The 13,365-nt window shown below is 38.5% G+C and overlaps 1 protein-coding gene across 3 annotated transcripts in view; it reads left to right on the forward strand.

The window, feature by feature from the left end:
- The window catches only part of NME7 (NME/NM23 family member 7), a 248,043-nt gene that overhangs the window by 170,604 nt on the left and 64,074 nt on the right, over window positions 1-13,365 (forward strand). For all 3 annotated transcript variants that reach the window (XM_025285986.2, XM_025285985.2, XM_025285988.2), the window contains one exon: window positions 7,366-7,473. In XM_025285986.2, the coding sequence (XP_025141771.1) occupies window positions 7,366-7,473 (108 nt within the window). The remainder of the gene's footprint in view (window positions 1-7,365; window positions 7,474-13,365) is intronic.

Raw genomic sequence — 13,365 nt, forward strand, 5'->3', positions numbered from 1 at the left:
ATTTTATTACCATTCTATTTAGTACATTTTTTCCCCATGTCTTTGATTTAAAGGTCATTCTTTAAACCATATTTCTTCCTCCCACTCACAGGATTACCTGAATAGAATTTTTAGTACTTAAAATGAGCTATTCAAGCATTTGACTTGTGGAGCTGAGAAGGCAAGGTTGTGGTGAAATATGCCAGAAATTCAGTACAGTTTGAAAGACTTCTAAATGCAAATAAACAGTTCTCTTTAAGGAGTCGTACTTTCTCAGCATAATCCCTCACTTATAATATTGTGATAACTTAAATTTATTTACCTGTTAAATTTAAATTGCATGTTGATACTTCTGTTGCTTTTATTTTCCTGGTACTCCTCTCTGCTTCATTATGGGAGTGGAACTGCATGGTAGGAGGGTTTTCACCATACAATACAAGGAGCGTGAGGAACATGGATCTATTGGGAATGATTAGGGAAAGTCTCCAGGAAATGAGGTGGGAAATGATCAACGGAGGAGTTTTCTAGGCTTTCACTTTAAACATTTCAGTATTTTTTACTCTTATAGGGTATATTTGATATTTTACAATGGTCAAATCTAACATAAATGCATTACCTTTAAAAAAAAAAATTGATCCAAAAAGAAAGTCTGAATTTTAACAACAGATATGAAGACAACAGATATGAACCCCGTGGACTGTAACCTACCAGGCTCCTCCATCCATGGGATTCTCCAGGCAAGAATACTGGAATGGGTTACCATTCCTTTCCCCTGGGGATCGTCCCAACCGAGGGATCGAACAGAGTCTCCCACACTGCAGGCAGAGTCGTTAACTGCTCTAAAATACTTTTACTTACTCTAATTATCACAACAACATTGTAGTTAAGTCCTGTTTTTAATCGATATTTTACAAAGGAGAACATTACAATAGGCAGAAAGGTTAAGCCACATGGCATGGCCACACCACTCGTAAGTGACAGAAGCAAAATTCAAATCCAGAGATTTGAATTCTCTGGAGTCCTTATCCTTCATAGTCCTTATCCTTCATTCTGCTGCTTACTGGCTTATTGAATAGCAGTGCTGGCATTTCATGTCAGTCAGAAATATTTAGCAAACACTTGCTGTGTGTTCATCCCTAGTGGCTCAGTTGTTAAAGAGTCTGCCTGCAATGCAGGAGACCCCGGTTTGATCCCTGGGTCGGGAACATCCTCTGGAGAAGGAAATGGCAACCCACTCCAGTACGCTTGCCTGGAGAATTCCATGGACAGAGGAGCCAGGCAAGTTACAGTCCATGTGATCACAGAGTCCGACACAACTGTGCGACTAACATTCAAATTCCACCTTTCATAAATAAGGCCTAGAATATTAAGCAAGTCTTATATTGTGTCAAAGGGTTGGGAGTCTAATGGAAACTTACTGAAATAGGCACACAGAAAAACTATGATTGCAAGTCAGGGATCTACAGTAGGAACACAGATTCCTGTATGAGCAGTGGGAATGGAAAAATTACTCTGGGAGGAATTCAAGTTAGTTTTATAGAGGAAATTATGTTGTTGGGATTTTAGGTTTCAGGGAAGGTGTGTGTGAGGCCTAAAGGATAGATTTAGGCAGAATGTGGAGGAATATGAATGACACACTAACAAGCTGAGACATTAGGTCATAGCAAGTGAGTAGCATACTAATGTCTGTGTTTTACACATAAAATAATAGTAGCTAGTGTGAATTAAAGGTAACTTATTAGGTTTGGAGAAATGGAAATGTCAGTAAGATGAGTTTTCATCAGTGTGGCAGATAACAAATATATACCCATCTTTCCCTCCCTTTCCAATCCTCAGAAACTGTGGGAGATGTATTTTATCTTGTTTTATTTAAAAGAAGAAATCTCCAGCCAAGCTGGAAAACAAGAAAGGGTGCTTAACCGTTAGCAGGCCATCAACTTCGAAAGACAAAAACGGGTAGGATTGGACTGTTAAGGAGAAGCCTACTCTAAAGCATGCAGGAGAGGCCTGCTCAGAAGGGGCAGGGCATCTGACTGTAAATCAGACGATGTGGACACTATGCCCAGGAGGGGCCTGGAGCCATTAGCTGGCTGATGGGTGAGGAGGCTGCATGAAGAGCAGCAGAATCCACCAGCCATTTCCCCTTTGCTTGCTTATGCTGAACAGAAGACAGCTGATGCTTTTAGCCACAGCCCAAGGCCATGAATGTGGGGCTTTAGCTAGAGGTAGAAGGCATTGGAGAAGGCAGTGGCAACGCACTCCAGTACTCCTGGAAAATCCCATGGACGGAGGAGCCTGGTAGGCTGCAGTCCATGGGGTCGCTAAGAGTTGGACACGACTGAGCAACTTCACTTTCACTTTTCACTTTCATGCATTGGAGAAGGAAATGGCAACCCACTCCAGTGTTCTTGCCTGGAGAATCCCAGGGACAGCAGGGTGTGGCGGGCTGCCGTCTATGGGGTCGCACAGAGTCGGACATGACTGAAGCGACTTAGCAGCAGCAGCTAGAGGTAATGTGGTGGGTAGGTAGCTAGTGACACCCGGGAAAAATGAGAAGCCCCGCCTCCTTAAGATAAGCAATGAGCATACCTTATATGTTGGTATGTCCCTGCCCTCTGTGACAGGTAAACAGAGAATTCCAAAGATAAAGAGTCAGGAGTTCCAACCATTTGCAGTTAATTCATATCATAAAGAAGACACCAAATACAACAAGCATAATCAACACCTAAGGCAAGCAAATTACTGGAGCTAACAAGAGTCTTTAATATAGTCAGCATCCCCAGAAAAAGAATATTGGATCCATAAAAATAATTACAGATACAGAAAACTTAAAATATAATTTTTGAAATGTTAAAAAATGCTTAGAAAATGAGTAGAATTCTGCAGTGGACCCAATTTAAAAGCAGATTATTGAGCTGACGGGTCAAATGGAGGAATTCTCCCAGAATATAACACAAATAGACAATTAGATGGAGAATATAAAAAGTGAGAGGCAAGATAGAACCAGCAGTTTCAATATCTGTTACATGGAAATGGCTGGTTAAAAGAAGGAAGAAATAAAACAGAGGAGAGGAAACAATAAAAGAAATAATAAACTGAAAATATGTATCTTCAAATTAGATTGGACTATTGAGTATGGAGGAGAATGACCAGTAAATGGCCAATGCCTAGATAAGGAGATAATTCAAAACCTTCCATAAAAGAGAAAAAATTACCTAAAAAGAATGGTAATCAGATTTCAATAGTCCACATGTGTTTTGTCATGCATGCTGTATATACCACATGCATTATATATACATGTGCATGTGTGCCTGTCTGTGTGGGTGTATGTTTGTATGTGTGTAATTAGTAGATGCCATGGAGGGCTGCTCAGATCCCCATCTGCCCTTCAGGACTGAAATGCACAGTCCCCAACTGCTGGGAGTGTTAGCAGCTGACAGTAATACAGTAAGTCCCTCTCCAGAGACTGCTGTCTGCTGAAGAAAAGCCATCTGTCCAAAGACATGCCCCCTTCCTTGGAGTGGCCTCTGTCCAGTGACTTGTCAATTTGGAGAAATAAAAGTCTGACCCGTTTGTGTCAGTTGAGGACAACTCTGAAGCTCCAGAGCTGCTTGTAGGATTACCTGGGGCAACTGCTGTTACTGCATTGAACTTCAACTTCTCCCTCTACCCAGTTTTGTTTTCCTCACTTCCCCACAAGTATAGATCCTAAGGCTACTCCCCAATAAACTTACTGCATGCAAATGTCCACCTCAGAGTTGGTATCTCAGAGGATGCAAACTATGACAATATTCTTTTCCACTACTCATGTGTGTGTACATGTGTCTCTCTGTGACCCTGTGGACTGTAGCCTACCAGGCTCCTCTGTCCATAGGATTCTCCAGGCAAGGATACTGGAGTGAGTTGCCATTTCCTACTCCAGGGGATCCTCCCAACCCAGAGATTGAACCCTTGTCTCCTGCTTTGGCAGGTGGATTCTTTACCACTGCACCACCTGGGAAGCCCCCACTATCCATGAGACCTTCACTAAAATGGACTATGCATTAGGACACAAAGAAAATCTGACAAATCTTTTCAAAAGAAGACCAAAGAAACTGCACTCTCTGACCACAGTACAACATCCCTCCAACACACCAGTCTCCTCAGAGTTCAAGTGCTGTGCATGTAGCAGACACCTACATGAAAGTGATATTTCAGAGTGAGTCACTTCAAAGTTTTTCCCCTAATCTGAAACAGTAAGGAAAAGAAAAGAAGTATTCACCTTTCATTCACCTTTCATAATTTTCCAAAGTATTTGTATTTCACAGAATGGCAGCTTACCACCACATAAGTAGAGTAGGTGTTTAATATCAGGTACTTCGTTCCCAGACAATTATGAGGAACAGAATGAAAATAATTGAATATGAAATAAAATATAAAGTCATCCTTATCTCCTAGTTGATCAAATGTTTTTCTTAAACTTGATACATTTGTAACTGACATTTGATAGAAACCTTGAAACTATGACTTAAGTAATTAAATGCATGCCTTTAAAATGTGCTGAAGTGATGAAATCACAGCTGTGAACGCTGCTCAGCATCCCAGCACCATACCCTACACCTGTCATAATTCTTGGTGATTTGCATATTCATACAGGTAATCTATTCCTTAGGGCTTCCCTGGTGACACAGACAGTAAAGAATCCACCTGTAATGCAGGAGACCTGGGTTTGATCCTTGGGTTGGGAAGATCCCCTGGAGAAGGGCATGACAGCCCACTCCAGTATTCTTGCCTAGAGAATCCCCATGGACAGAGGGGCCTGGTGGGCTACAGTCCATGGGGTCGAAAAGAGTCAGACACAACTGAGCGACTCAGCACAGCACAGCACAGTCCATTCCATACCTTGGCCTCTCCAGCTGTTGTCCTCTTTTCTTTCAACCTTCTTTCTTTCCACCTGACCTCAGCATGGTTATACCTTAAAATTGGTCATTATAAATCTTTTTAACCCCATCTCTGCCCACCCCCAGTAATTCCAATTTCAAATATCCAGTCTCTTAACTTTCCAGCTCATTTCTTCTAACACACAGATTTCCATAAATCATCCCATCCCACTAGGAGCTCTGATGCACTGATCTACCTTTTCATTGTGTCTCATCCTTTTCCTTGTCCTCCCCCACTTTACTTTCTTCCTCAATTAAAAAAAATTTTGTCCATCGTTATCATCGTTTTCTTACATACACCCTGAGCCTCCCTCACCCCTCTCTCATGTTGTTTTGATAAAACCCCAGCCCTCATTAAATTCAACTTTCTGCCTCACCTTTCCTGTGTCCATGACTGGAGAACACACAGGTGTTCTGAATAATCTCTCTTTTGTGATCCCTGACCTCAAGAGGGCCCTTAGTGGAGTCACATCCATTTTTCTAGTTCATTCACTTTTCTCCCCTCTTACAATGTTATCTCATGCTTTCTTTTCTCTCCTCAGATCCCCAAAACTTCCTCCCCATCTTTCCTCTCAGTTGGTGACAATCTTGCTAACTTTTTTCACTTGAAAATAGTCAAAATGAGTCAAAAAAAAGTATCTAGAAGGAACTTTAGAAATGTTCTATATTTTTAAGATGACAGTTGCTGAGTATATACTTTTGACAGAATTCATGGGGCAGTACACTGAAAACCAATGCATGTTATCATATGTAAGTTATACCTCAGTAAAACTTAAAAGTAGAGAAAGCACTTCCATAAGTTCCAGCTACCACATAAACCCACAGCTATAACTGGGCCCGTGTACTGTCTCGATGTTTAGGATGAATGCTTCATGCTCTTAGATAAGGCCAACTTCTCTACTTAGTTGCTTGCTTCCATCTCTCCAACAACTCTTTCTTCTCCCTTCTGCTTCATCAGTTTTCCCTTTTGTTGGATTGTTCCTATCAGCGTAGAACCATGCTATTATTTCTCCAACTTTAAAAGTCACATCCCGTCTCTCTCTCAAAAACAAACAAACAAACAAAAAAAAAACCCTCTCTTTATCCCACCTCTCTCTCCAGTACTGCTCCATTTCTTTCCCCTTTGCAGTAAAATTCCTTAACTCTTGTATGCAATAATGATTGAGGGCAGATTGTTTCAGCTATTTAAGTAAGTAGTTTGACAGTACTTAGGGAAACTGAGTATGTATATACCCTAAGATTACAGGAAAACTGCACATATGCACCATGTACAAAAGGCTTGTAGCAGAATTGTTTGTGTGCGCCCGCATGTATGTGTTTGTGTGAGCTGGAGAGAGAGGTGGGAGGATACAGAGAGAGGTGGGAGACAGAGAGATTAACTGAATGTCAATCATCAGGAAAATAGATGTTCTGTCCTATACTGGGGGCTTCCCCGGTGGCTCAGAGGTAAAGAAACAACCTGCAAATTCAGGAGACGTGGGTTTAGTTGCTGGATTGGGAAGATCCCTTGGAGAAGGGAATGGCAACCCACTCTAGTATTCTTGCCTGGAAAATCCCATGGACAGAGGAGCCTGGCAGGCTACAGTCCATGGGGTTGTAAAACAGTCAGATACAACTTAGCAGCTTAACAGTCATACACTGGAATATATATGGTAACAAAAATGAGTTACAGCTACACATATTTACATGGACAAATATGAAAAACAATGCCTTGAAAAATAACAGGGTAATAATGGTAACCTCTGGATGGAGACAGCACAAGGGGCCTTGGAAGTTATTTTAATATTATTTTAATTTTGCTCAATGGTGTGTACACAGATATTTGTTTCATTATTATTCCTAAATATTCATGTGCAGTCAATGCCTTTTTTGCATGTACAATATATTTCAAAATTAAAATAGGATTTTAATATATCACTAATATTTAAAATATATCACTGATATTCCCATGTCTTCAGTTTTTTTAACCTCATTTCTTTTACCCACAATTGTATGAGTTATTTGTAACTTTTTTCCCCTAAGTGTGAGGTAGCACTAAACTGATACAACTGTTACATTTTAAAAAAAACCTTTTAGAATCAATGCTGTCAGACTACTCCATTTTAAATTAAGTCGTTAAGATCTCTATTGTCTTTATAAAATACAAGTCTCACAATAATGAACTGGGTTCATATTTTATGTGATTCCCGTAATCTGTTGATAAGAAGAGATGTAATTATTGCTGCCTTCAACATAGATTACAGTGGACGTTACATTGGGCCAGGTGAAAGTTTTGTGAGTCAACTGAGAATGTTCATTGCTCAGTTTTCGTGCATTCGTGTTGTTTCTAGGAAAAATCATTACCAGCAACATATACATGTATCTCATTAATGAATAATTCAGGTGTTTCATATAGCTGGTGTTTTTTCTCCTTTTAATTAACACTACGTGACTGACTTTAATCTATATGTGAATGTGTTTTTAACAGGAAATTGCCCGACATTTACGCCCTGGAACCCTCCGAGCAATCTTTGGTAAAACTAAGATCCAGAATGCTGTCCACTGTACGGATCTGCCAGAGGATGGTCTATTAGAGGTAAGATGAAGAAGGGTAAATATCCTATTTATATTTCAAGCTCATAAATAATCTCAGCAGTTCTAGTGTAAAAGGAACCTTTTAGTACTCTTGGATTACAATGCTCTTTGGCCATCTGATAACTTCAGACTGCAGCATTAAGACCAAGTTGTAGGATGCTGTTTGAAATAGGTTCTGTAATAAATATGATAAATGTTTTATAGGAAGTATTTTAATCTTAACAGTAACTCTAACAGGCTGACATTATCATGTCAGAGAAGTTAATTAACATCCTTAAATCAAACAAATAATAGAGAACAAAGCTGTATTTTAACTTCTCATTTGTTTAATTAACATAAGAAACAATGAAAAAAATTACAAGAAAATGAATGAAAATTGTTCTGGTTTGGGGTTAAGAAAATCATTTTACAGCTAAAGGAAAGAGACCTTAAAGAAGAGATTGGTATTTTTAACTTCTTATAGTTTAAAAGGTTTTTTTTGTGTCAAGGGGCTAAATGGAATTAAAAGACAAAGGATGAATTTAAGTGATTATAGCATGAACGGCAGAAGACTGATTGCTATCCTTAATAGATATTTATTTCAGTAAGTGTTATGTTTTATATCAAATCTATCAGTCTTTTTATCTTTGAAGTCATATGTAGAAAAGCCTTCCCAAACCTTTTGTTTTTGCTTTCTTACACTGAGATATGTATCTCACCTGGAATTTATTTGCTGAATGATGTGAGGTATGGATAGAGTCAGTTGTCACAACATTGCTTTTTAAATCCTTCTGTTCTTTCATTGTTATTTTTCATTTATTGAATACTTTATGCACCTGTGCCTGTTTCTTAACCTTGCATTTTATTCCATTGGTCTGTGCCAGAAGAATACTATTTTTTATTGTTATAGTTTTTTCATACTTTTAAAACATTTTCTTGTTTATTCTCTGAAACTTACTCCTCTGAATGAACTTTACATGAGTTTACCAGTTTCTTATCCCACCCTCACAAGATACCAATGGGACCTTGACTGACTTATATGTTTATAAATTAATGTTTATGTTTATAAATTAATCTGGGTGTGACAAAAGTATAATAATAGTTCATCAAATGCATATATGGTATGCCTCTTTTATATATGGGTCTTAGACATAGTGTATTACATTTATTTCTATTAGTTTTCATTTTAGTTGCTATAAAGAATGACTTTGCTAACTCCATTAAGACTGTTATAATTTGGGATGTTAATCTGCTAAAATCTTATCCAAACTGCACTGTGGAATGAAATGTAGACATATATACTTCTGAAATGTAAAAATGTAACAATTTTATTTTTAATTATCCAAAGTATTAACTATTTATTCTAAACTTCACCTATTTTATATTCCTTTTGCCTTCTGATAATTTAGGAACTATAAATTAGGCTTGAATTCAGACTGTTGTTCAGTGAAACTGAAATATTATTAACCATGAATTTTATGCCCATTAAAAAATATCCAAGGTATGCTTGTGATTTTGCTCATACAATTTGAAATAGGTTATTACGGCCTGCAGTTTACAAAGCCATTTACTGATTAAAATCTCAAACCAAACTACACAGGAGATCTAATTGCAGATTAATGGCTGTGTGGTTTAGAGAATTAATCAAAAACCAGAGACTGGAGCTCCAATAGCCTCCTTTCACCTTGCTGATAATTCATACTTGATGTGCCCTGGAATAAGTCACTTTTTCTTTCCATTTGTCACTTGTCTTACCAACAAAATGGAATAAAGAATGCTGATACCATCAGGGGATATTCTGTTAGTTAGCAATTAACTATTTGCAGATTGTAACTTAGCTTTAAGTGGTAAAATATTATTTAAGGGGGAAAAAAAAACCCATGAGGCTCAAAGAATTATCTGCTTATAGGTTTTTAAAGTGAAATTCAAAGTGACACAAAGACAAGCTCTCTGGACAGGAGCTTTCCTTTGCACTTAGATCTACTATTCATGAAAGGAATATGCTTTTGATGTAGAATGACCATAAAATGTGTTGCCCAATCCAGAATTAAGCAGATAGGATGTGAGAACAAAAGGTATAAATAAGAACTGTCATTGGCACACTGGAATCACGGGTGCCCTAGTTCTATGGAAAGAAGGAACAACCCACTTCTCCTTTTTCTCATGTGATGTTTACTGAGCTAAATTTATTTGTGTCACGCGTGAGGAGCTCAGAAAATATGGTGTCAATTTATATTTTCTCACTATCCATTATCTTATTTAGTTATTCTTACAGCAAAGAATTATCGAGTGCGTTTTAACTTGCTGACGTTGAAATAGGATTTCAAAATCAAACAAGACATTTTTTTCTGTCCTCATTGAGTTTACAGTAAGTCTTAGAGGTCAAGGATCTTAGCGAGAGTGTAAAAATCCGATGTCATTGAATGCTGCTATTGTGCCACAGCCGGTTTTGTGGTTATGGGAAGAACGACAGCCTCATTTTAGTATGAGACATTGTAAGATGTTATTTTGCTGGTGCCATGCACAGAGACTGTTGGTAGTAATTATGAAGATATTAAACGTATGCTTTTAAAGAAAGCATTAATGGAAAATGTTTAGCTTAACTTGTAATAAAGAAATAGTAGTTTTCGACTAGCGGCAAAGAAGTTTTAAAGTATCAGTGCCCACTTCTGGTAAGGCTACAGTAATACTGATACCCTCATATTGCTGATGACTGCTGTGTGGTAGTGGGTGTTGAAAGCCATGGGATTTTTTCATATACTTTGTCCCAGAATTCTACTTAGAATCACACCAAAGGGGAGAGATAGCAGCACAACTCCTAAATGGGAAGTTCATTTAAGAAGTATTTGTGGTACATGGAACTCTGCTCACTGTTATGTGGCAGCCCAGATGGGAGAGGAGTTTGGGGGAGAATGGATACATGTTTATGTATGGCAGAGTCCCTTTGCCATTCGCCTGAAACTATCACAGTATTGTTAATTGGCTATACCCCAATACAAAATTAAAAGTTTAAGGAAATTTTTTTAGAAAGTGATATGAGGGAACTCTCTGGTTGCCCAGTGGTTAGGACTAGGTTCTTTCACTACTAGGGCCTGGGTTCAATCCCTGGTCAGGGAACTAAGGTCCTGCAAGTAGTGTGGCAAATAATAATAATAAAATAAAAAGAAGTATTTTTGGTAATTAAATTGAAAATAGAGTACATATCTAAAGATACATCGATGTTCTTCCTCTGATTAAGCTTCCTTGATACCTGTAGTCTGCAGTAAAGGTCCATCTGTGTGTTTTCATAGCACTTTCCTTTCCTCTAATACATCAGTGTGGTCAAGAGTCAACATAGATCTGTGCTCTAGGCCCTAGAGTCTAGGGAAAATTATTCAATTCATTGTGCCTAGGATTCCTCATTCTGTAAAAGGAAGATAATAGCAGTGTCGGACCTATCAGATAGCATAGTATCTAACCTATGTTACTTATTGAGCAAATGATAGCAATTATATTATTTCAGCACTTATTTTGCTTATAGATTATTCCCAGTGAGACTTGGTACTTGTAGGGAAGAGATTCTGTCTTGTTTGGCCTAGCGAAACTCTTCGCTAAGTCATTTTTTAAAGAAAAGATGGAAGACTTTGGTTAAATAAATTATAGTTAATGTACTAATCTCTAACCTTTTTTCTTTATTGTTGATAATGAAGACTCTACAGTAGTGGTTTCTAGCCTTGGTTGTATGTTAGGATCACCTGGGCAGTTTTTAAAGTACTGATGTCAAGACCCAACTTTCAAGATTCTAATTTTTTTAAAAAGTAATTTCAAGCTTAGTATACAAAGTTTTTAAAAAATAAATGTCTGGGATTAAGTTGCTAACATAATTTCCCATTTTTCTGAATATTTTAGTGTGTATTTTTTAACATAAAGGAATATTTTCCTACATAATCATATCAGTTCAGATCAGTCGTTCAGTCATGTCCAACTCTTTGCTGCTGCATGGACTGCAGGACACCAGGCTTCCCTGTCCATCACCAACTCCTGGAGTCCACCCAAACCCACATCCATCTACTCAGTGATGCCATCCAACCATCTCATCCTCTGTTGTCCCCTTCTCCTCCTGCCCTCAATCTTTCCCAGGATCAAGGTCTTTTCAAATGAGTCAGCTCTTCACATCAGATGGCCAAAGTATTGGAGTTTCAGCTTCAGCATCAGTCCTTCCAATGAATAATCATCCTGATTTCCTTTAGGATAGACTGGTTTGATCTCCTTGCAGTCCAAGGGACTCTCAAGAGTCCCTTCTCCAACACCACAGTTCAAAAGCATCAATTCTTCAGTGCTCAGCTTTCTTTATAGTCCAACTCTCACATCCATACAGGACTACTGGAAAAACCATAGCATTGACTAGATGGACCTTTGTTGGCAAAGTAATGTATCTATTTTTTAATATGCTGTCTAGTTTGGTCATAGCTTTTCTTCCAAGCATCAAGCATCTTTTAATTTCATGGCCATAGTCACCATCTGAAGTGATTTTGGAGCCCCCCAAAATAAAGTCTCTCACTGTTTCCATTGTTTCCCCATCTATTTGCCATGACGTGATGGGACTGAATGCCATGATCTTAGTTTTCTGCATGTTGAGTTTTAAGCCAGCTTTTTCACTCTCTTCTTTCACTTTCATCAAGAGGCTCTTTAGTTCTTCTTTGCTTTCTGCCATAAGGGTGGCCTTATCTGCATATCTGAGGTTATTGATATTTTTCCCAGCAGTCTTGATTCCAACTTGTGCTTCACCTGCCCAGCATTTTGCATGATGTACTCTGCATATAAGTTATATAAGCAGGGTAACAATATACAGCCTTGATGAACTCCTTTCCCGATTTGGAACCAGTCTGTTGTTCCATGTCCAGTTCTAACTGTTGGATCTTGACCTGCATACAGATTTCTCAGGAGGCAGGTAAGGTGGTCTGGTATTCCCATCTCTTAAAGAATTTTCTACAGTTTGTTGTGATCCACACCATCAAAGGCTTTGGTGTAATGAATAAAGTAGATGTTTTTCTGAAACTCTCTTGCTTTTTCGATGATCCAGCATATGTTGGCAATTTGATCTCTGGTTCTTCTGCCTTTTCTAAATCCAGCTTGAACATCTGTAAGTTCATGGTTCACATACTATTGAAGCCTGGCTTGGATAATTTTGAGCATTACTTTGCTAGTGTGTGAGATGAGTGCAATTGTGCAATAATTTGAACATTCTTTGGCAATTTGAACATTTGAATAATAATTTGAACATTTCTTTGGGCTTCCCTTGTGGCTCAGCTGGTAAAGAATCTGCCTGCAATGTGGGAGACCTGGGTTCAATCTCTGGGTTGGGAAGATCCCCTGGAGAAAGGAAAGGCTACCCACTCCAGTATTCTGGCCTAGAGAATTCTATGAACTGTATAGTCATGGGGTCACAAAGAGTCAGACATGACTGAGTGACTTTCATTTTCACTTTCTTTGGGATTGGAATGAAAACTGACCTTTTCCAGTCCTGTGGCCACTGCTGACTTTTCCAGATTTGCTGGCATATTAAGTGCAGCCCTTTCACAGCATCATCTTTTAGGGTTTGAAATAACTCAACTGGAATTCCATTACCTCCACTAGCTTTGTTCATAGTGATGCTTCCTAAGACCCACTTGACTTCACATTCCAGGATGTCTGGCTCTAGGTGAGTGATCACACCATCGTGGTTATCTGGGTCGTGAAGATCTTTTTTGTATAGTTCTTCTGTGTTTTCTTGCCACCTCTTCTTAATATCTTCTGCTTCTAATAGGTCCGTACCATTTCTCTCCTTTATTGAGCCCATCTTTGCATGAAATATTCCCCTGGTATCTCTAATTTTCTTGAAAAGATTTCTAGTCTTTCCCATTCTATTGTTTTCCTCTATTTCTTTGCATTGATC

The sequence above is a fragment of the Bubalus bubalis genome, chromosome 5, assembly GCF_019923935.1.
Source record: "Bubalus bubalis isolate 160015118507 breed Murrah chromosome 5, NDDB_SH_1, whole genome shotgun sequence".
Classification (NCBI taxonomy): domain Eukaryota; kingdom Metazoa; phylum Chordata; class Mammalia; order Artiodactyla; family Bovidae; genus Bubalus; species Bubalus bubalis.